Source organism: Diospyros lotus, chromosome 13 (genome assembly GCF_014633365.1).
Source record: "Diospyros lotus cultivar Yz01 chromosome 13, ASM1463336v1, whole genome shotgun sequence".
In the NCBI taxonomy this organism is placed as follows: domain Eukaryota; kingdom Viridiplantae; phylum Streptophyta; class Magnoliopsida; order Ericales; family Ebenaceae; genus Diospyros; species Diospyros lotus.
Genome location: NC_068350.1, coordinates 35,585,816 through 35,610,780, shown reverse-complemented (window position 1 = coordinate 35,610,780; position 24,965 = coordinate 35,585,816). Strand labels below are relative to the sequence as shown.

The following is a 24,965-nucleotide window of genomic DNA, read 5'->3' as shown; positions in this document are numbered from 1 at the left end:
TTACAGTATAATAAGTCAAGAGAAATTGAGTTTGAAGCATAAAAAGAGGAAATCCATTGGTTGAAGAGTATGTTGGCCATTGTTTTAGAAAAAAATTGGAGAAAAACGTCTAGATAAACCATCAAATGCAAAAGATGGCAACAACTCTTAGATGTGTGGAACTTTAAGGATCCAAAGAAGTTAAAAGTTTAGTTTGACTTGATATACTTTTTTCTTGTTTGTCTTTATTTGATGAATTATGCTTGGAACATGTTTTTGAATATTAGATTTGATGAGTTCTGTCATTTGTGGGATATGTTTTGATAGACTAACAATTTGGATGACGTAATTCATTGAAATTTGTGATAGTTGTGTTTGATATTTTAAATAGGTTGAGAATTTATTAATAGGGATGATTGTGGGACTATATGATGAGAATATCATAATTGGAAATTTTTAGTAATAGGTTGAATGAGTCATCTATAATTTTTAGTGATGTTATTTCCTTGATAGACTCTAGCCGTCAAAAGTTTTTGGTGATGATATTGTATTGAAGTAAAAAAGTTTTTGCAATGAGATGCTTTCATCACAAAATTTTTTTGGTGATGTCTAAGTCTCTTAATGTAAAGCACAAGTATTTTACCAACCATTAAAGAATATTTTCTGTGAGGACTTCACTTTTATCACAAGTACCTTTTGGTGAGTAAGTGTTTTGTTACAAAAACTTTCTCATAACGAACAATTTTATTTTTTGGTGAGGAGATAACGTTGCGAGATAGTTTTGGAGATGAGATAAAAAAAATTTGTGATAATTAATGGTAGTCACAAATATGTTCTAGTGAGGAAATTTTTATGCCAATAGTGATGAAATAATTCGTCACTAAAAAGTATTTTTGGTGATTAGATATGAAGAGACAATGATCTTAGGTGATGAGTTGGGCGACGAGTTTTTTCGTCACCAATAATGCATTTTTCGTGATAAAATGATTATTTCGTCACCAAAGATAATCGGCGAGGGACCTACGATGATGAGTTCGTGACAAATATTTGATCATCACTAAAAAGATTGCGTGATGAAATTCTATCTTTTTGTGACAACCTAAGGTCATCACAGAAGACCAATTTTCTTGTAGTGAACCTTGAACATTTTGGTTCCTACTAAGTTTGGTACTCCAAGATCCAATTAATTATTTCAAATTCCAACACATAATACCATTGTGGGAACCCAAAGATTTTCCTAGAAAATTGATGAAGTCCAATATGCAAACTTCGATGGCATTTTTAGGAATATCAGGAACATTAAAATCAAATCTACCAATGAATCCAAGTTGAAATTATTTGAAATGTATACAAAATCTACTAAGAACTTGTTAACATATATAGCAAGTGTTGAGAAATTTGTGTTTTGATTTAATGAGAAAAAGTTTTTTAGTAAATTTGGTTCAATAATGATGACTAAAACCATTTGAAATGTTCTTAAGTTTGATAAGATTTTAATCGAGTAATATATTCAAAATAATCGAGTATTTGATCAAGTATGTGAGGAATCAATAGGTGCCTCCTTGGAGGATTTGGAGCATAATTCATTGGGAGGTATTGCAAGCTGGGGTGGAAGTGTTGAGATGGCGTCCTTACACGAATGAACCTCATGGCTTTTGTGAGGGGGATGACTTCTTGCCTGTTTATCATAAACGATGCCAAACTGTTGTTACCTAACTATAGAAAAAAATAATTAAATTTATTTATCTTAGGGAACAACCAATGCAGAGCTCCTCGATAAGACAATGAGGTCCGGGATGCCACTATGGGATCAACAGGGTCTAAGCTCGATTCACTGTCCAGGAGAGTTGAGGCTTCAGGGGACTCGAATGGGTCTCTAGAGTCTTTAGGTTGATTGCCCCTGGAGAGTTTTCATGGGATCGAGGTCAGAAGGGTCCTAGAGAGTCTTCAAGGGAGGGTCCTGACAAGTTTTCAGGGCTATTACTTTGGATGGGTCTACAATCACAGAATTAGTCAAAAGACACGTGAGAATCTTCCTCACGCGGGCCTTTTGATGCCTAAGTCAGACATTGATATCCAGAAATAAATATGCAAGGATGTAGATGAAGGTGTATGGGTTATATGTTAATTATGGGTCTTTAAGGGAGTAATCTCCCGATAAGTAGTGAGTGGTCCAAAGTCTAAGTCTTCGGGACTAAGGTGAGAGAGTGAACTGTGAAGGGTGCAGAAGATTTGAATGGGTCTAAAAGATCCAGTTGCAGTATAATGGACGACTATTTATAGACACTCCTAATGGGTCTGAAAGACTCTTTGGAGCCACTAGGTGACTTTGGCCTAGAAGACTTTGGGTGAGTTTTTGGGATATGCAATGTTGAGGCTTGGCTATCCCGGAAGACTCTCCGGAGGTTTTGGGGGATTCTCGCCCCAGGAGACTCTTCGGAGTCATCCGAGCTTTCACTTAGGCTATTTTCCAACTTTAGTTTTTTTAAGGCATCCCACAACAATTTTAGTGCAACTTGGGGGACATATATTATTCTTTATCATTTTTTTAATTTTTTGCTTGGAAAAAACCAAAAAGACAAAGCAACTAAAAATATTAAAGGGATGTATAATATTTTTTAAATTAGTTGATATTGATGATATCGATCCATATCATTGACTAAAAGTGAAAACAATTGTTTGTTTGTATCAATTCCCCCCCCCCCCCCCCCCCCCTACACAAATCAATCAACACCAAGGGCTATTAACCTCTTAAGCACGGCAATGACGTGGCTCGAAACGCATTTCGAGCTATTTCTATAATTTGCAAAATGTTTCAGTATCATTTTCAAAACTATCATTTCCATACTATTTTATCAAATTTGTGACTAAAGTTTTAGTAGAATAAAACTTTTATTTAAAAAGTGATGAAAATTACTCAACCACGAAAACATTTAGAAGAATCTGTAGATAAATTATTGACAAATAAGATAGTTACAAGTTCAGATTTTCCAGTTGGTAGGTGGGTTTGTGTGTGTGTATATATTCAATCCAAAACTGAATCATCTTTGCTATACATCCAAGAAACAACAAATGTGGTCGAGAGATCAATCCTTCTACTTTTTTCTTTCCATTTTTCTGTTCTTCATCTTCCTTCTCAAAAGTTGGATCACCATTCGAAATCCCAGAAAGAACCTTCCGCCATCTCCCTTAAAGCTTCCGATAATCGGAAATCTGCATCAGCTTGGCATACTCCCCCACCGCACGCTCCGTTCGCTGGCTCTGAGACATGGCCCACTGATGCTGCTTCACTTCGGCAGCAACCCGGTTCTTGTCGTCTCCTCCGGCGATGCCGCCCAAGAGATCATGAAAACCAACGACCTCTCCTTCTCCAACCGACCCAAATCCCCCATTCGCAGCAAGCTTATGTATGATTGCAAGGACGTGGTTTTCGCTCCTTACGGGGAGTATTGGCGGCAGATCAGAAGCATATGCGTGCTCGAGCTTCTCTGCAGCAAGAGGGTGCAGTCATTTCGCGCCGTGAGAGAGGAAGAAACCTCCCTTCTGATGGAGAAGATCATGGGATCTTTCTGCTCCGTCTCTCCCTCGGTGGTGGTGATGATGAGATTAATTTAACCCATGGATTCATATTTATCTCTTATATATTCAATCATCTGTCCATGTCTATTTGTAAATACCCATATAATTCATCATATTCATTGGTTTGAGTCCCATATTTATTCTAACAGATAAATTTAAGCGAAATGTTGGCGGAGCACATCAATAACGTAGTGTGCAGGGAGGTGCTGGGGAGGAAGTACAATGGCGGCGGCGGCAGCGGAGCGGGAGGAGGGAGGAAGTTTAAGGAGATTTTGATGGAGTTTATGGAGTTGTTGGGTGGTTTCAATGTGGGGGACTATGTTCCATGGATGCGATGGTTGGGCCATTTGAATGGTTTATATGGTAGAGCTGATAAGGTTGCTAAGGAAATTGATACTTTTCTGGAACTTGTAATTCAAGAACACGTGGAGGAAAGAGAGAGAAACGACGGTGACAAAGTTACATGTGAAAGTCGACGTGATTTTGTAGATGTTTTGCTTCAAATTCAGAGAGACGAAGTTGCTGGTTTTTCACTTCATAAGGATACCGTCAAAGCACTTATCATGGTAAGGCCTAGGTTTTGGGGGCGCTATTACTTCCTTTCCATATTGATTTAAGAAACTTACAAGTGCTCATATTTAATTACTAACATCTGTTTCGATATAATAATATTTTCTATATAAGAAATTTGTGGGAACAGTGTTTTTCATGACTAATATAAAATACCTATATTGAAGTAATTTTTAAAGTCAAACATATAGCAAAAGATGTGTTTTTTCTTTTATCTTGTATTTGTCTGCAATCTATTTTCTTAATAAACAGTGAATATGTAGTAAATTTTAATTATTAAAGCCAGTTTTAAAATTTAATTTAGTACAACATACTAGTTATCGTAAAATATTGTGATGTCTTTGAATAAAAAATTACCAACATTTATTTATTTAAAATCTATGGTATAGGGAAACCAAATAATTTTTCCAAAATTGCTACTTTTTAAATCTTCCTTTCTACTTAACTCAATAAATTATATTTGTACCTCTTTCAGGATATGTTTATAGGTGGAGTTGATACTACATATGCATCTTTAGAATGGACAATGGCAGAACTCTTGAAAGATCCAAAATCCATGAAGAGACTCCAAAATGAAGTGCGAGAAATAGGAAGAGGCAAGCAAGCAATAATCGAGGATGACTTGAAAAAAATGCCATACTTACAAGCTATAATTAAAGAAATCATGCGTTTACACCCTGCAATTCCTCTGATTCATAGAGAATCAACCCAAAATGTGAAAGTAATGGGCTATGATATAACAGCCAGTACGCAAGTGGTCATAAACACTTGGGCAATTGGTAGGGACCCATTGGTATGGGATGAGCCTGAAGATTTCAAGCCAGAAAGGTTTTTACATAGCTCTATAGAGTTTAAAGGGCATCATTTTGAGTTGATTCCATTTGGTGCTGGTCGAAGGAGCTGTCCAGGAGCTCAGTTTTCATTAGCGGTTCTTCAGCTTGCATTAGCAAATCTAATGTTGATGTTTGACTTCGCATTACCTGCTAGAGAAAGAGTAGAGGAGTTGGACATGAGTGAAGCTGCAGGGTCAATAATCTGCAAAAAGCTTCCTTTATTAGCTGTTGTAACAATGTGTTCATGTTAGTGTCAGCAGAACATATATATATATATATGCGTGTTTGTGTTATGTCTAAATAAATGTTGTATTATTGCGTTCATGTTCGTGTTATGTTGGTTGATCATGTATATGCATTTATTATACATATGCATTTAAGATAATTAATTATATTTTCCTTGGCGCTCGTTTCACTCGGTACTGTTTTGATTACTCCTAATTAAGACATTTGTTGCTCAAAATTCAAAAACTAATACTTTCTTGACACCAAAGAATCCAAAATATTCTTTTGAAAAGTATTTTTTTTACATGAAAATTAAACCAAATATTGAAAAATAATTTTTATGTACACTATTCTCAGATATAAAGTATTTGATTTCGACATTCTTTGAGCTGACAATTGATTTCATTGTTAATCTAATTGTCTAACAACTTGATACGCATTTTGAGTAAAACTTAGTTTTGCTTTTTAATTAAGAACTTAAAACAAAGTAAAGCTTTGTTTGCATCTCTGCCGTACGTAATTTCAAACTAGCGAGTTAATTAGGTTTGAAATTATTATAGACTACTTGCCCTAATTAGTATAGTAATCTCTATATCTAGCCAGTTAATATAATTAGGTTCGAAATCAATGAAGACCTTTACCATCTTCCGGATGGTTAATGGCAAAGATCGACAAGAGGTGCTTCATGAATTTTGTGGCCAATATTATGCAGATCCTGTTTGGACAAGTTGTCAAATTGAAGAGATGTTGATGCTCAATACTGAACGTAGCGGGGGACCATTTGTTATTGTCACTCATCCAAGCATACCTTTGTTCTTAATTATTATTATTCTTCCCAACAGCTGACAAATGGAATTGCAGCCCACGATAATACTTAAAAACACTGGGGTGACAGCAATATTATATTGAAGTATTAACATAATAAATTTAGTGAATCATCAACTAGTTAATTTTTGTAGTTATTTAAAGTTTTCAAACATACATATAAACCAACATAAAACATAGCATTTAAAAGTTTAAAAGGAAAAAAAAATCGAATCCAAAGGGAGGGGGCGGCTATCGATCGGGATTGATGGACACCAAGGCTATTGATATCGGGATTTAAAAGTTTGTTCATATCAATTGATTGACAAAGAAAACAGAAAAGCCATAGCTTCTTGTAGCAAATTGCCTCAATGCAACGATACGTATATCTCAATCCACACAAAATGAATTTGTTTCTTTAATTCGTTGGTTTGGAAAAAAACTATGCATACATAAATAGATCGATATCACATGACATGACACGTTTCAAAAAATATATGTAATTTTCACGGCATCTTTTATGAAATCAAATATATAGGTAAAATAAGAAAGTGGTGCAAATGTAGAGAGAATACTCTTTTCTCTACCTATTTTGAGTCAAGGAGAGAAAAATAATAGATTTTTAGGTCCCTAAAAATAGCAAAATCTTTCAATGTTCAAATTGAACTGTTATTGCAAAATAATTCTGATGTTTATTTTTATTGAAACAAGGAATATATAATAGCTAGCTTATAACTAGATCCCTACTAAATAGCAAAGCACAATCCACAGTTAATAACCTATTCCTAAATACATGGCTGACTAATTCAAAAAGAAAAATAAAATAAATTAATTAAAATATATTTTTTCTGGACTATATCAACTCCCTCTCCCTTGAAAACACTTTTGTCCTGTAGGGTCTAATTCAACTATGGCGGCCATAGAACTTCATGACTTCCACCATAAATGTCCATATCATCATCCCCATCACTATCATTCAAGCAAGCTTGAATCGTGAATTGCTTTTTGCAACGATGACTAGGACCAAATTTTTCATTACACTTGAAGTATAATTCTTTCTTTCTCCTATCCTTTATCTCTTCTATAGTTAATTTCTTGATTGACGATGTTACTAGACCATTTTGAACTTCATCACCTGTAGATAGAACTTTGGATGAGGTGAGATCACGAGCTTCGTATAATCGGGCCAACCCAATAGCCGAAGACAAAGGTACTTGGTTTATTAGCCTGAACATCTGTGTGAATAGACTCTTTGAGGCCTCCCACGTAGCAGCTGAACAGATTGCGGCTTGGGTTTTGTCTTCGCTGAACAGATTGCGTCGTGGGTTGTCTTCGCTGAACAGATTGCGTCGTGGGTTTTGTCTTCGTGGGAAGAAATAGATTCGCTGGATTGAAGGCTTTGGATTCGACGGGGATGAAGATTGTTCCTCGCTGGGATTCAAGAAAAAGAGTGGGTTTGCGTACAAAATCGTTGCTGGGATTGAAGCTCTAGGGATTTTGGATTTGACGGGAAACTGGGTTGCTTCGCCTTGCCTTCTGGGTTGCTTCGCGATATAGAAATTGTTTTGCATAAGAGGGAACTCAAATTTTGCGCGAGACAGAGAGAGGGTTTGCACGAGAGGAAGTTGCCACCAAAAGTTAGTGAAATTTGAACTTTTTAAATTTGAGTGAAAACAAAATTAAACCCTCTCAGTGAAAATAAAATTGAATAAAATTGAACTTTTTATATTTTTTTCAGTAAAAATAAAATTTCAGTGAAAATTTTTTCCCACCAAAATTTTTTTCCCCACCAAATGTTCCCCGCTCATTTTTTATATTTTTTAATTTTCATTATTAAACTTATCATTTCACTACAATTTAATAATTTTGTAGCAAAATTTTATTTTTTAGCTACGTAATTTAGGATTGTAGATAAAACTTTGGTATTGAAAAATTATATTTGGTAGTAAAAAAATTGACTAATTTAAATTGTCTACAATTTAATAATTTCGTAACAAAATATTAAGTTTTAGCTACGAAATTTATAGCGTAGTTAAAATTTTCGTAGCTAAAAATTATATTTGGTGGGAAAAATTTTAACTCCTACTATTTAATAGTTTCGTAGCAAAATGTTAACATTTTGCTACGAAATTTTCTACGTAGAAAAAAAAATCGTAGCGAAAAGATTGTTTTGTTGTAGTGTGTACTAAACTTGTCTGTTGTAAAGGAGTTAGTGTAACAAAAAAATCTAGGAACTAATTTGGCCCATACCTCTCATTTAATCCATCCCTGAATTCTTCCCAAGTGACTGTGCCCCGTTCCTGTTTCAGCAGCTGATACCATAGGTATGCATCACCATCCAAATGGAATGAACCCAGTGTAACTCGATCTTGAATAGGGATTCCATGTAGTTGAAAGAATTGTTCCGCCTTGCATAGCCAAATGGTTGGATCTCTCTTTCCTTCGTAACGAGGAAAATCAATCTTGATGATTTTTGGATCATAAGATCTCGACATTGAACTCACATAAGCATTTTCACGAACAGTTGGTGTGCTATAGTTACTGTTGAACCATTGCGGTGAGGTGACGACATGATGTAGCAGTGATTGCACAAGGCGCTGCAACGGGGCGACAACAGAATGCAACAGTGGTTGGGTGAAGCCCTATAGAGGGGTGACGAGAGGATGCATCGGCAGTCAGCGAGGTGAAGGCAGTGATGAGGCGAGGTGAGGTGGAGTTTGTTTGAGGTGGCCATGGCAGAGGAGAGAGGAGGTGGCTAAGGGTAGAAGTTGTGAATTTGTGAATTGGGTGAGGGCATTTTTGTCATTTTGAGTTAAGGAGAGAAAAATCATTGATTTTCAATTCATTAAAAGGAGCAGAAACCTTTAATATTCAAACTGAACTGTTGTTGCAAAATAATTTTGATGTTTGTTTTTATTGCAACAAGGAATATATAATAGCTAACTTACAACTATCTCCTTACTAAATAGCAAACACTACAAAAAAAAAAAAATGATTTTTTTGTGGAAGTTTTAAAATTCGTTGCAAAACATAGTATTTTGCGGTGGTTTTTCAAAACCACAGCAAAATTTATTAAAACATTTAATTTAGTGGCGGTTTTCAAAAAGTCGCTGCTAAATTTAGGAAATAATTAAATAATTAAAAAATAAAATTGAATTTAGCGGCGGTCTCTCAAAAATCGCGGCTAAATTTAAAAATAATTAAATAATTTAAAATTAAAATTAAATTAACATTTGTTGTGGTTTTTCAAAACCGCCGCAAAATTTATTAAAAATTGAATTTAGCGGCATTTTTTGAGAAACTGCTGCTAAATTCAAAAATAATTAAATAATTTAAAATTAAAATTAAATTAACTTTTGGGACTATTTTTCAAAATCATCACAAAATTCATTAAAAATTGAATTTAGCGGCGATTTTTAAGAAATCACCGCAAAATTAAAAAATAATTAAATAATTAAAATTAAAATTAAAAATTTTGGGATGGATATGAGGAATAATATGGTTTAGCATTAGTTTTGAAGGAAAAAATTTATTATCCCAGAATTGTCTTAAGTTATAACACGTCCGAAAAAGTGGGGTGTTACACGAGCTGTGACAGGGGATGAGTTATGTGGAAACGAATACCTTTCGGGAAGCGGTCATGAAAGTGGTGAATATTGAGAAGAAACTAATGAATTATGGAGAGATTACTCGTGGGAAAGAAGTAACTGATGATGAGAAAAAAGGGGCCACGACGAGGCTGGGGTATCAATTTGCACGTCCAGGGGCAAACAAATTTAAGAAGGAATCGAGAGTCTGCATGAGGGTGGCCACAACAACAAGCGTAGCCATAACTGCGAGCATGTGGTGACCATAGCCATGAGATGGACAATGAACAGGGGCGGCTGGCGGAGGCCAAGCGGTCGACGAGGCCGGTGGTGGCTAGTGCAGCGACTGGTGAGGAAAGCGGTGGCCGGCTGAGGCGGGCGTGCGGCGGCTGGGCATGGGGACAGTTCGCATAGGAGGTAGAGGAGAAGAAGAAGAAAAGAAAAAAAAAAAGAAAAGAAAAAAGAAAAAATATAGAAAAATAGAGAAAAATCTTTGAAAAATTTTAGAAATTAATTTGGGGCTATAGGAGTATGTCGAAGTCAAAAAATTATTCGGACACGTGTTTCGTGGTCAGGACACGCATACCAAGGAAGTCTGAGAGGCTAAGTCAAGGTAAGTGGGTTTTTTCTAAAATTATTATTTTATGAATTATGGTAGTAGAAAAATTGAGAAAATATTTGAGAAATTAGTTAGTGAGGAATTATTTATTCAGGAAAATGTTTGAGGAATTATTAAGGAAAATATGAAGAAATAAAGGAGAAATTATGTGAAAATTATGGGAAAATAGATATTGATATTCTTTTGAATGAATATGACGTCTAGGGACAGTTAAGGCTCGAGGTTGAGCATTAGTACGATTACTTGAGGACTGACACAAATATCGAGGTTGATGCGAGCTTTGAGGTGATTTGAGATACATTCAAGGTGAGTGTTCACCCTATAATTCGGTTTATATTGTGAGTGGTTCTTAACCCAAACTTGATTTACTATGAGTGTTCTTACTTAAAACTTGGTTTTATTTTGGGTGGTTCGATCCAATACTGGATTTGTTTTATATAAATGGTTTGACTTGCGGTAGGTTGTTTTCATGTGAGAGGTTCGTCTCAAAATGTTTTATACATGTGCATTGAATTTTGTCATATAAATTGTGTACATTGAAATGTTATTTTCATGATGCATCGAATCATGGTATGTGGCATTGGCATGTTTGTGCGTTGTCCATGTGGAATGTGGGTTGTCAACCTGTGTGTGGCACTTGAGTGATAGCACTCGAGATGCGTGCCAAAGATTAATGCTATGTGATCCATTTGGGACGGGGCTGAGATGGACTTCACCCTATGGTACTCAAGTGACAGGGCAGAGAGTAGACACCACCCCCGATGTTGGTTCAAGTGGAGGGGGTGAGAGTAAACACCACCTCAGATTACTTTGAGAAATAACATTATTGCCTAGGTGGACGTTGATTTCGGGGATAAAGTTGATCATCTTGTGGCTAGGGTTGTATTGAGATCTGTAATGCTTTTGAGTGGGAGCGTAATGCCTAACATGATATAAGGGTGATACACGGGTTCATGCGTTGAGGTTGTCTCTCTTAAGTAGGATTGTGTTATGCCAATGTTTCGATGAGGTTGTGTTGTCTTTATAGAGATTGCATTTTTCTCGGTTAGGGTTAAGTGCTATGTGAGATTCTCTTAGACTGGATCATATCGGGATATATCGATTTTTGTTTCATAGTCTTGCATATATTCATGAAAATGTATTTGAACTTTTACTTAAATGATTCATCATTTAATTTGGACTTTGTTCCTGGAATATTCAAACATTTTAGGTGAAAGTAGCAACGCTAAAGGAAAAGAGGTTATCAAGATGTAGCCATCATTTACGTTGGCGATCTTTAACATATATTTTGTCTATATTTGAGGTGTTTATAAGTGGTTGTTGTTGAGATGTGAGTCTCTATGTATTTTGTTTTGAAGATGTTATGTCAAATGATGATTCTATTTCTATGTTATGAATAAAGTGAATTTTGTTATGTGAAATTTGAGATTTCGATCTTGCTTCCGCTAATGTGATGATGTACCTGTCTTAGTTTATTCATTTTAGGTTTGATATGCTAAGAAAGTAAAATGGGATTGTCGGGATTTGATTTAGATTGAGTGTATGTTGAAAAAAAAAACATTTTCGAAATTCCATGTTAATGCACGTTTGAAAAAAATGGGGTGTTACAAAGCAAGCCATACTCGAGGATGACTTGAAAAAAGTTCCATATTTAAAAGATGTAATTAAAGAAATAATGCGCTTATACCCTTCGGCTCGTTTAATTCCTAGAGAATCAACCCAAAATGTTAAAGTAATGGGTTATGATATAGCAGCGGGCACACAAGTAGTGTTTATAAATACCTAGGCAATTGGCAAGGATCCATTGATATGGGATGAGCCAGAAATGTTCAGACCAGAAAGATTTCTAAACAATTTCACAGACTTGAAAGGACATCATTTTGAGGGAGTTGTTTCCCTCTGGTGCTGGTAGAAAAAGTTGCCCAGGAGCTAAATTTTCAGTGGTTGCTGTCGCGCTTGCATTAGCAAATCTAATGTTCATGTTTGAGTTGGATACAAATACGTGTTAGGATTAAAGTCCTAATCTTAAATAATAGAAGTAAAATAATTAAAGTAAATATGAAGAACATATGAAATTTATAACAGTTCACTGTCAATATGAGAGTTATGTTAACTGTCGCCATTATATTTTTCACTATAATCAAATATTGTTATGTGAGAGTTATAATAATGCATACCAACAATACGTACTGTTAGCCCCCACACACTAACAGTACTTGCTGAAACTGCCGGGTTAGGAGTCCACAAAAGAATTCCTTTATTTACCTTTAATTTGTATCAATGTGTACAGGTTATTGTTGGCAGAATAACATCGTAACAGTATGCATGTTCATATCCTAGTATGAGCAGAATATGTATATTTACGTTTTAAGTCTATGTAATGGTTAAAATATGATTTTTTTTAAAGATAATTGAAATTAGAAATAAATTAAAATCATATAAACAGAAAACTCCCCCACCATGGGAAGCACAAAAATTCGAAAAAATAGAATCAAAAGAACCATCAAAACAAACAAGCAATGGGACATCTTCAAGCCAAACTCCTTGGCGTGTAAGTTAGACTCACTTAACTACAAAATTAAATATCTGTACTTTCATATATTTGATACTTTCAATGAATGCTTCTGTATTTGCTACTTTTAGGATACAAAAACTCGTTAGCTCCGTAAAAACTATTAAATGAGATCAATAGACTTTTTAATTAGATGCATTTGCAAGAAAAAAATGAAAACATAATTTATATTTACGTGTCAACTTTCCCATGTATCGTGACACTAATTATAACCATGCTTTATTTACTTTTCATCTAGTGTTAGACATCATCCATTGGGCTCGAGCCTACCTGCAGACTTGAAAGATTCAGAATTGGTGCTTTTAGCAGTCTTTCAGGCAGTTAAATGAGCTCCGTAGATGCATTTTTAAAGTAGATGCATTTTTTTTAATGTAAAATTTTGACTAATTTTTATTTTATATTAGATTGTCATATTCTAAATATGCTATCATGCATTATCTGAAGTGGACAGAACATACACATATTTATTGGATTTTATCTTTACACTAGCACCGGCACGTTGTTACAAGCTAGAGCTACTAAGGGAACCTTTTTGCGAACCGACAACCCAACAGTTTCACTTACATCCAAGTCTTCCCCCTTTTTCTCAACAGGATCCAGTTCATACTTAAAAAGGTGTGAGCTGCAATATCAGACATGGCCCATTATTTTGGCACTTTGGGTTGATTCTCTAGGAATTAGCGGGATTGGGGGATGCAAGCGCAACGTTTCCTTGATCACACCTTTTTAAGTATGAGAATTTTTCCAAGTCATCCTCATTTATGTATAGCCTGCTTGCCTCGCATTTCATTTTGGAGCTTTCTCATGGACTTTGGATTTCTCAATAGTTCTGTCATCATCCATTCTAAAGCGACATATGTGGTATCAATTCGAAGTGAAAGCATATCCGAAAACACATGCAAATACAAACAAGGTTTAAAAGTGGATGCATGCACGTTTTCAAGTATATGAGATGCATGCATGCACGTTTGGAAACCATTAGCCTCTCAATGGCATGGCATGCCACAATATTAATTGGTAGTTTAATTTTGACGATAAGAAAAATTTTCTACTTCATGGAGCATTTCAGGGAGGGACTAAATGGAAGTATGAGTCAAGTGGAAGAAATTCAATCCAAAACAAGACACTTGGTACGAAGAATATATCACACGCTGCCAGCTGAAGAGCATATTACCCATGGGCCATGCTCTCCTCCTCCTATGTATCATCGCAGCTTAACACATTATTTAAGTCTCCTCCTACCAAGCATGCAAGCACATGGATGCCTGAAGACTTAGAGCACAAATCTGGTCTCATAAACATATTTTTTCTGCATTAGTTTGTGGGCTTGGAATCTTTTCATATATACTTTTTAGTATGATCATTTATAATTATTTTTTTAAAGAAAAAAATAAATGAATAAAGCATATATAGACGACTGCCTTAACATGCACAATGAAACCCCAAATCCTTCCAAATACTTTCCACCGCTACCCAGCAACAAAATCTAGATTTTAGAGCCATCTTGATCAAATTCTATTGACCACCCACTAGTTACTTAATTATTTGTTATGGCAGTTAGCCTGATTTAGTTAGTTAGTTCAATTAATTTAGCAAGTTGTGCAAGTGGTTATCAACCGTGTAACTAAAATAGAGCAAGAAGTAGATGTATATATAAATAGCATAGCAGAGATGATATGAAGGTACGTGGATGAGACTAAATTAAAGAAAGGTTCTATGTTCGTTCTACCTTTACCTTTCACGCCAAGCTGGTCTTCCTTGAATTTGATACTTTTACATGGTATTAGAGCAAAGATCGTAGGGATTTTCTTGATTTGAGAACATCGTCTGCTATTATCGTCAATGTTCGTACTTCATTGACTCTCTAATCACTTTGTTTTCTTGATTGAATTAGCTGTTCATGGCTTCGAGCTGAAACAACGTTGAAACCAGAGAAAAGGATCAGAATCCTAACATTGCAATAGGAGATCTACTACAAATTCATGCCTCCAATCATCCAGGTTTGGTCTTAGTTTTTGCTCCATTGATTGCTCTCAATTATAGATCATGGAGTAGAGCAATACAAATTGCCCTAGGAGCTAAGAATACGCTAGGGTTTATAGATGGAAGGATTCCGATTCCAAAGGAAAGTAGGGCAGATTTTGATTTGCGGAAAATGTGTGATTACTTGGTTACTTCTTGGCTATTAAACTCAATATCTAAGGATCTCGTAGATGCTTTCATTTACACTACAAATGCCAAACAACTAGGGGATGAAATTGAAGAAAGGTTTGGAGAAAGTAATGGACGTCTTGTGTATCAACTTCAATGTAAGATCAATTCTATTAATCAGGATAATCTTTCAGTATCAGTTTACTATACACAATTGAATAGATTATGGGATAAATTAGATGCAGTAGAACCGTTACCAAATTGTTCTTGCAGAGCATGAAGGAATTTATGTATTGTAGTGTAGGTAAAATTCAAAATTTTTACGTGTATCAGACATACACGGTGTAATCCATAAATACACACATCATACACAGATTGGATATTTAAGAAATACGTTATTTCATCATATGAAATATAGTAAATGATACTTGTAGCCTGATAAAGGATGAGTACAGAAACTATTTCTATACTAAAACTGAATCCATCTCAAGTTGTGGTGGTCCTAGTCTGTCCACACCTAGCGTGTAATCTGGTACTTCTCCGATCACCTCTTCCCATGCTAGCCCGAGGATTTTGTATGACCAGCACCCATGTGTCTCTTCCAACGTGACACTCACGTTCTTGTAATTTTACGAAAGTAGAATAGAAAAAGACAAACGAGATAGAAGAAATAGAGGCTGAGGAGGCTAAGGCGGCACTAGGAGTCGATTCTTGTCCATTGGCCAATCGATTGTCGAGGCACAATCGATAGCCAAGCATGGAGCAATCTACTCTTAGTGCTCTAGCAAGTCAACATTTGACACACTAATCTAGAATTGCTTGAGAGAAGTTGAGTTAAGAAAGTTTGTCTCTTTATTGTAAACTTTTTCTTCCAACTTCTTCTCCTATTTATAGGCTTCCTGTCTTGAATGTAGTTGACATTACACTACAAAAAAATGATTTTTAGCGGCCATTTTTAAAATCGTCGCAAAAAATGACATTTTGCGATGGTTTGTAATTCGCCGCAAAATACTATTTTAGCGGCGGTTTTTTTAACATTTTGTGGCGGTTTTCAAAAAATTATTGCTAAATTTAGAAAATAATTAAATAATTGAAAATAAAATTTAATTTAGCGGCGGTTTTTCAAAGCCGCCGCTAAATTAAAAAAATAATTAAATAATTTATAATTAAAATTAAATTAACATTTGTGGCGGTTTTTCAAAATTGTCGCAAAATTCATTAAAAAGTTTAATTTCTAAATTCAAAAATGATTAAACAATTTATAATTAAAATTAAATTAACATTTGCGACGATTTTGAAAAATCGCAGCAAAATTCATTAAAAAAATTAATTTAGCAGCGGTTTTCAAAAATCGCCGCTAAATTAAAAAATAATTAAATAATTTAAAATTAAAATTAAATTGAATTAAATTAATAAAAAGAAATATAAAATCTTAAAAAGCAATTTAAAATTTAATTTAAATTAATTGCAAAATATTTGTATATATAAAAATAGGATAGTCTTGAAAAAAGAAATTTTCCCCCAAAACTTGCATTAATGATTTGCAATTAATACTTATTGTATTAATAATTTATATTTTGTAATTTGCATTAATAATTTTAAATTTTCAATTGCTTTGAAATAATAAGTAGTAATAAATTTTTTTCCCAAAACTTGCATTAATGATTTGCATTTAGTACTTATTGCATTAATAATTTACATTTTGTAATTTGCATCTTTATATATATAAAAGTAGGATAGTCTTGAAAAAAGAAATTTTCACCCCAAAAGTTGCATTAATGATTTGTAATTAATACTTATTGTATTAATAATTTATATTTTGTAATTTGCATTAATAATTTTAAATTTTCAATTGCTTTGAAATAATAAGTAGTAATAAAATTTTCCCTCAAAACTTGCATTAATGATTTGCATTTAGTACTTATTGCATTAATAATTTACATTTTGTAATTTGCATCTTTATATATATATAAAAGTAGGATAGTCTTGAAAAAAGAAATTTTTCTCCAAAAATTGCATTAATGATTTACAATTAATACTTATTGCATTAATAATTTGCCTTTTGTAATTTGTATTAATAATTTAAATCTCTCAATTACTTTGAAATAATAAGTAGTAATAAAATTTTCCCCCAAAACTTGCATTAATGATTTGCGTTTAATACTTATTGCATTAATAATTTACATTTTGTAATTTGCATTAATAATTTAAATCTTTCAATTATTTTGAAATAATATGTATTAATTATTGTAAAATTAATAATAAATTTTAAATATACGAGTTTTTCAATGCTAATTGTTTTGTATTAAATTTGCATGAGTTTTATGAGAAATATTAATAGACAATTTAAACTATTAATTAAGTCATAGAAAATTATCCATTTATTTAAAATATTATTTTTATATCTTTATTCTATGTATATTTATATAATATTAAAATATGATAGTCAAATAAAGTATTTTGCCAAGTGTCAATCAATGGTGAATTTTTTCCCTCAAAAATTTACATTAAATCAAAGGTAGTGATTAATTAATTATTAATTACTTTAATAATTATATTATAGTCTTGAAAATGTGATGTCTTAACAAATTCATAAAAAATTATTTAAGGTTGTCAAATGCTAGGGTTTTTCAATGCTAATTAATATTTAAGGTATCACATTTTTAAAACTATGGAAGAAATCAAAATTCATTTTTCTAAAATTTTATTATTATTAAAAAAACTTATTCTTACTCATATTTAAGAGTTTTAATTTATATTTATAATTATAATATAATAAATAAAAAATAACGAACGTCTTTAAGTGGAAATATTATAGATCTTATAATATTTATTTATAAATAAAAATAATATAATAAAAAAAATTATAAGTATTTTGTCAAGTGACCTATTTAATATGTTAATTATTTTTTAATACTTTGATTTACAGTATATTGAATTAAAAGTGTTATCCATTAGCATATTAAATAGTGAATAATTAAGTAAAGTTAAATTTTTTCAACATGATTAAAGATTAAAAAAATTATAATTATCAATTTTGTTAAAATTATTTAAAATAATAAATTTATTTTTTATTTTTAAATTAAACTCTCCCATATATCACATGGGTTCACCACTAGTTAATTAAAAATTTAATTTAAAAAAATAAAAATAAAAATTAATTTAACAAAATTTTAATAATTTTAAAAAATATATATATATTTTTATTTTTAATCAATTAATTTAGTTAATTTAATTTAATTAATTTATTTTTAATTTATTCCTTTACTCTTTTAAAAAATAATAAATTAATTAATATTTTTTAATTTATATTAAAAAATATAAAATATAATTCTAGAAAGTAGTGGTTGTTTGATATATAATTTATATATGCGGTTATATAACAAAGGGGCTTGGCAGATCAGACGGTTAGGCGCATGCACATGCACAAGGGAGGTCTTGGGTTCGAAACTGGGGAAGGGGCCTCGCCACGTGGCGCACGGACATGCAGCCAAGTGGCTGGGCAGGCACAAGTGGGTCCAGTCGACTGGGCAGGTCCAAGCGGGCAGTTGGGAGAAATTAAAATTTTTAATTTTATTTTAATTTTAGCGGCAGTTTTAGAAACCGCCACTAAAATTAAAAATTTTAATTTTTGTAGCGGTTGAAAAACTGCCGCTATATATTTTAAAAATCACCACTAAATCACTAATTTTGAAACTGCCGCAAAAAATATGATTTATGACGATTATTCCAGCGGTTGGTCAAAACCGTCGCTAAATACTCCGCAACGGCTGATTTAGCTGGGCTTTTCAAAACGGCTGCTAAATCACTTAGCGGCGGCTAAAAATCGCCACTAAATGCAAAAAAAAACTGCCGCTAAATGCCAGTTTTTTTGTAGTGTTACATTAAAAAATTGGAATGTTTTTTGTGTTAGAAATATTCTTTTTTGTTTCTACAAACCTTAAACAACTGTTAATAATTCACAAAAGTACGCACAAGTTGTTTGAAAAGCATTTGATGAACTGAAAAGTAGAAATTGGCTTCGTTTAATGTAGTGTAACGATTATATTTTTCAAATTTTGACATAAAATACTCAAGTATATTTTAGTAATACTTGACTAAATTTGATCCTTACTCAAGTGAATATATTATGTAATCAATTATATTTTAAACTTACTCGAGTATGAGAATTCCATTATTTGATTATTTTTAAGTCATAGGAACAATGCATTGTCTACTTGATTAGAAAACAATGTTTACTCGATTAATTATAATCCTTACTCGAGTACAAGGATTAATTATAATCCGTTGGACTTCAGTCTACTGAAGTTCCCACTTCAGTCAATTTAAGTTATCCAGAGAATTCCTGCACAACTTCGATGAAACTTGGTCGACCTAAGGTTAGAGACCAAGATTCTAGTAAACTTCAGTCAACTTAAGATCATCTTAAGTCGATTGAGCTTATGGAAGCAGTGACGGAGCCACGTGAGGCCCAGTGGGGGCAATTACCCCCATTGGGCTAGATTTTGTTTTTAAAAAATTTACTTTTTACAATGGTTTACAACTAAAAATAAAGTTATGCTATAGTTTACTACTAAAAAAAAAAATAAATAAGTATATAATGGCCCAGTAGTAATTATCAAAACATTTTTTACAATTTGTTCATAATTTTATTTTTTTACAATGACGATGCAAAGAAAGCAAAGTATTGAAGAAAATTGTGAAAAAAAAGAAAGTATAGAGGAAATTTATATTGAAGAAAATAAACAAGTTAACGAAGCAAGTATTGAGCAAATTGATGTTGCACAATTTCCTATGGATCCTGAGCTGAGAACTCTAATAATGGATTACAACGTTAATCTTCAAGATCAAATTAGAAGAGCCTACTTGTAAAGAAGTCTGTGTTAGCCTCGAAATCAAGACAATTCATTCCAATTTGGTTCAATGAATTTGGTGATTGGTTGGAATATAGTATAAGGAAAGAAGTTGTATTTTGCTTATACTATTATCTTTTTAAAACAAATAATGGAAAATAAGGAGGTGGTGATTCTTTTGTGAAAGAAGGGTTCAATAATTAAAAAAAAAAAATAGACTTCAAGTTCATGTTGGAGATGCCAATAGTGCACACAATCAAGCTCGAAACAACTGTGAGGCCTTCATCACAAAAAAATTATTTTTTTGCGGCGGTTTTTTTAAAATTTTGCGGCGGTTTCATAAAACCGCCGCAAAATTCAGTAAAACATGTTTTTTTGCGGCGGTTTTCAAAAAAACGTCGCTAAATTAAAAAAAAATATTTAAAATTAAAATTAAATTAACTTGCAGCTGTTTTCAAAAATCACCGTAAAATTCAAAAAACATTAAATTTAGCGACGGTTTTTGAAAAACTACTGCTAAATTTAAAAAAAATTAAATAATTCAAAATTAAAATTAAATTAACATTTGCGGTAGTTTTCAAAAACAGCCGCAAAATTCAAAAAAAAATTAAATTAAAAATCACCTCTAAATTTAAAAAAATTAAATAATTCAAAATTAAAATTAAATTAACATTTGTGGTGGTTTCTCGGAAACCGCTGCTAAATTCAAAAAAATAAATAATTAAAAATTAAAAATAAAATAATATTTGTGGGGATTTTCAAAAATCTTCGCAAAATTCATTAAAAATTAAATTTAACGGTGGTTTTCAAAAACTACCGCTAAATTAAAAACAAAAATTAAATAAAAATATTAAATATTAAAATTCATTATTTTCATTAAAAAATTAAATTTTGCTTAAGAAAATAATTAAAAATTAAATTAATAAAAATAAATATAAAATCTTAAAAATAAATTTAAAATTGCATTTAAATTAATAGCAAAATTCATTAAAAATCTAATTTAAAAAAATAAAAATAAATTTAACAAAATTTTAATAAATAAAATTTTAATAATTTTTAAAAAATATATAAAATCTTCTTTTTTATTTTATTTAACTCAATTAATTTATTTTTAATTTATTCTATTATTCTTTTAAAAAATAATCAATTAATAAATGTTTTTAATTTATATTAATAATTATAAAATATAATTCTAAAAATTAGTTGTTGGATTAGTATATAATATATATATGTGCATATATGTCAAGAGTTCTTCGCAGATCAAGCGGTTCGCGTGTGCGCGCACGTACTAGGGGTCTTAGGTTCAAAACTTGGGGAGGGGAAGGTGTGCTGGAATTTAATTTCCAGCATCACCACGTGACACACAAGGGCTGGGCGAGCAGGGCGGCTAGGCGTTAGCCGAGCTGGTCTAGTAGTAATTATCACAACATTTTTTACAATTTGTTCATAATTTTATTTTTTTACAATGATGATGCAAAGAAAGCAAAGTATTGAAGAAAATTGTGAAAAAAAGAAAGTATAGAGGAAATTTATATTGAAGAAAATAAACAAGTTAACAAAGTAAGTATTGAGCAAATTGATGTTGCACAATTTCCTATGGATCCTGAGCTAGAACTCCAATAATGGATTACAACGTTAATCTTCAAGATCAAATTAGAAGAGCTTACTTGTAAAGAGGTCTGTGTTAGCCTCGAAATCAAGACGATTCATTCCAATTTGGTTCAATGAATTTGGTGATTGGTTGGAATATAGTATAAGGAAAGAAGTTGTATTTTGCTTATACTATTATCTTTTTAAAACAAATAATGGAAAACAAAGAGGTGGTGATTCTTTTGTGAAAGAAGGGTTCAATAATTAAAAAAAGAAAATAGACTTCAAGTTCATGTTGGAGATGTCAATAGTGCACACAATCAAGCTCGAAACAGCTGTGAGGCCTTAATGAATCAAGAGCAAAATATTGAGACCGTTTTCTTCAAGAAATTAGAACAAGCATGGTATGTTTATCGAATTCATCTGAATGCATCAATTGATTGTGTTTGACTTCTTTTACGGCAGGGACTAGCCTTTCGTGGTCATAACGAATTTGAAGATTTAAATAATCAAGATAACTTTTTTGAACAATTGCAATTTATAGTATGAAAAGTTGTAAAGAACAATTGTAAAAAGTTTTTATATTTTAATATTATCATTATTATTTTATTTTTAAAATTATACTTTTTGTATTTAAATTCGCCCCAACTAAATTAAAATCTTAGCTCCGCCCTTGTATGCAAGATTAGATACCAACTTACTGCATTACTTCAGTCAATTTAAGTTTAACCATTAGTCAACTTAAGTTACTTAGCCATGATTTTCATTTCTTCTTCACATATTAAACTGATTAGAATTCTTTATTTTTATTTTTATCTCAATAAAATAATTTTATTATCATCAAAATCATATTATCCTACCCTTGAGCTTAACACCACAAATTACTAATTAAGTGATTAATTTAATTTTGATTCTTTTGAAGAATCCAAAATAGTCAAGACATAAATCAAGAATAGTCTATCCATCATCCATGATACAACTTGAAAAATAATCAAAATTTTGCCTTGTTAACAAGTTGATTTTAGGTTTTTTCTGGTTAACCTTCTATCAACCTAAACCCAATAAGCTCTTATTGAGTCAACCCAAACCTACTAATTTCGCATTGCATTCAGGTTGGATCGTTAGGTTAGATGTGATCTATTAATAGCTATAGCTACCATGAGCTTGTGTTGGATGACAATGAAGATGTAAAAGTTAGACCTCTAGTAATTTAGAGTTTTAGATTTATTGGACATGGCTATGAAATTCGACTACCCAAAGTCACAATATTTAGCTCCAATCAATATATATCTAGAATCAAAATTTAGTCACTAATTTTTTTAGAGTGAGAATTAGAATTTGATACATAGGTAAGCAAGAAACAAACCTTGAAAATTTTGGTTCCTACTGGGTTTGGTACTCTAAGATTCAAGCAATTATTTCAAATTCCAACACATAATATATTACCATTGCAGGAACCCAAAGATTTTCCTAGAAAATTGATTAAGTCTTATATGCAAACTTCCTATGATGGCATTTTTAGGAATATTATGAATGTTAAAATCAAATCTACTAATGAATCTAGGTTGAGATTATTTGAAATGTATACAAAATCTACTAAGAACTTGTTAACATATATCACAAGTGTTGAGAAATTTGTGTGTTGATTTAATGAGAAAAAGTTTTTAGTAAATTTGGTTAAATGATGATGACTAATTAAACCATTTGGAATGTTCTTAAGTTTGATAAGATTTTAATCGAGTAATATATTCAAAATAATTGAGTATTTGATCAAGTATGTGAGGAATCAATAGGTGCTTCCCTAGAGGATTTGGAGCATAATTCTGTAAGGGCCCACTCCCGAATGTGCCCGCTAGCATAGGACATTCGAAAGGAGGTCATCACAAGGATGATATAGAACAATACCTCATAATAAACACACACATTTATCTATTTTCACGCAGCGGAATATCAATAACTTTCGTTACAAACCAATGTTGATACATCTAGGCTCTTAGGCCATACAAACCGAATATGAGGCTCTAATGTAAAACAACAATTTAAAATCTCATCAATCTACCTCACCAAAACGCAACTAGGATCTCCGAGTTGAGTGCCTCTGTACACCACTACCCTTGGGTTGTAGTCCCACTGGACTCGCCCTTAATGACTGCTTTACCTTTACCTGGAATGGCATAAGAAGATCAAGTGAGCCACAAGGCTCAGCAAGTTCTAGTACAAAGGAGCAGTATGAAGAAAGAGAAATCATGATGACACCGAGAGAAGTGTACAACGACTTCATATCAATATTCAATTATATGAGTCGGAAATCATATCTCATAGAATTATAAATTTCAAATTTTTGTTCATGTATAATCATACAAGTGCATACATCATAAGTATAAATCCCATAGGCTCATAAGCCACGATGCAAAATATGCGTTAATCATCATATCAGTAAATCAACACATAACGTATCGAGCACAACCTGCCGGGCTATGGCCACCTCGTCCCGCGTCAGGCGCTCCTAGGGTACCCTTTATTTCCGCGCAAAATAATAAGTGCACTAAGAACATATATATATGAGCATCATGTACATGTATGCATCATGTATGCATTTACCAGCAATGTAAAATTTAAATTCTCGTTCTCAATATACATTTAGTACCATTGAAGAATGTTATGGCAAAAATTGTTATTTTTCCACCATACAATCGCTCTAATACATTAAGTAAATGTTTAATTAATATTAATAAAAATTTTCGGATGGGTACTGTAGCGGGGTACTATACGGATACGGTATGGTACTGTAGCAAGATACTGTATGTATACTGTATGAATACGGTATCATACTATAGCGAGATACTATATGGTATTATATCGAGATACTGTATAGGTACTGTATGGTACTGTATCGAGATACTGTATCAAGATACTGTATAGGTACTGTATGGTACTGTATCGAGATACTGTATTGAGATACTGTATAGGTACTGTATGGTACTGTATCGAGATACTGTATTGAGATACTATATAGGTACTGTATGGTACTGTATTGAGATACTATCACTACAACAAAAACAGGCATTAACGACAAAAAATTAGCGACGACATTAGTTTTGGTCGTTAATGTAGTACTATTAACGACTAAATATAAATCCCGTCGTTATAAGATAACTTTTAACGACAGGCAAAATCAGTCGTCGTTAATCAATCATTTTCCCGTCGTTATTGACTAAAATTTTTAATTCTAACTATAAAATAAAAAAAATATTAAAATTTAAGTACTACTTATAATAATTAATTTATTATAATTATTATAATAATACAATATATCAAACTAATTAATTTATTATAATTATTAGATTTATAATATAATTATATTTTAAATAAATATTAATTTGATACAATAATTTAAATTATTTTATTACCATATTTTAGATTAATAATTCAAATTATTATTTTATTAGTTATCATAATTATAAATTATTTTATTTTTATCAATTAAATAATTAATAATATTATTTGTATAAATGATTTGATTTTTATTTAACAAATAAATATTTTAAAAATAAAAAAAAGGAAAAAATGTGGGCGGGATTACTCCCGCCGTGTATATCTCTC

General features: G+C 32.1%; 1 protein-coding gene across 1 annotated transcript; it reads left to right on the top strand.

Moving 5' to 3' along the window:
* Positions 1 to 2,976: 2,976 nt before the first annotated feature.
* Positions 2,977 to 5,285, top strand: LOC127788378 (cytochrome P450 736A117-like). Its single transcript, XM_052316563.1, has 3 exons — positions 2,977 to 3,573; positions 3,708 to 4,124; positions 4,604 to 5,285. Exons 1-3 carry the CDS (start codon positions 3,052 to 3,054, stop codon positions 5,210 to 5,212), a joined length of 1,548 nt encoding a protein of 515 aa, XP_052172523.1. The 5' UTR covers positions 2,977 to 3,051; the 3' UTR covers positions 5,213 to 5,285.
* The last annotated feature ends 19,680 nt before the right edge of the window (positions 5,286 to 24,965 follow it).

Excerpts from the sequence above, each read along its gene's own strand:
- LOC127788378 (XM_052316563.1), top strand. The coding sequence starts at position 3,052 with ATGTGGTCGAGAGATCAATCCTTCTACTTTTTTCTTTCCATTTTTCTG. Across the intron at positions 3,574-3,707 it reads CCGTCTCTCCCTCGGTGGTG|ATAAATTTAAGCGAAATGTT; the intron begins GTGATGATGAGA and ends TTATTCTAACAG. Across the intron at positions 4,125-4,603 it reads CCGTCAAAGCACTTATCATG|GATATGTTTATAGGTGGAGT; the intron begins GTAAGGCCTAGG and ends TACCTCTTTCAG.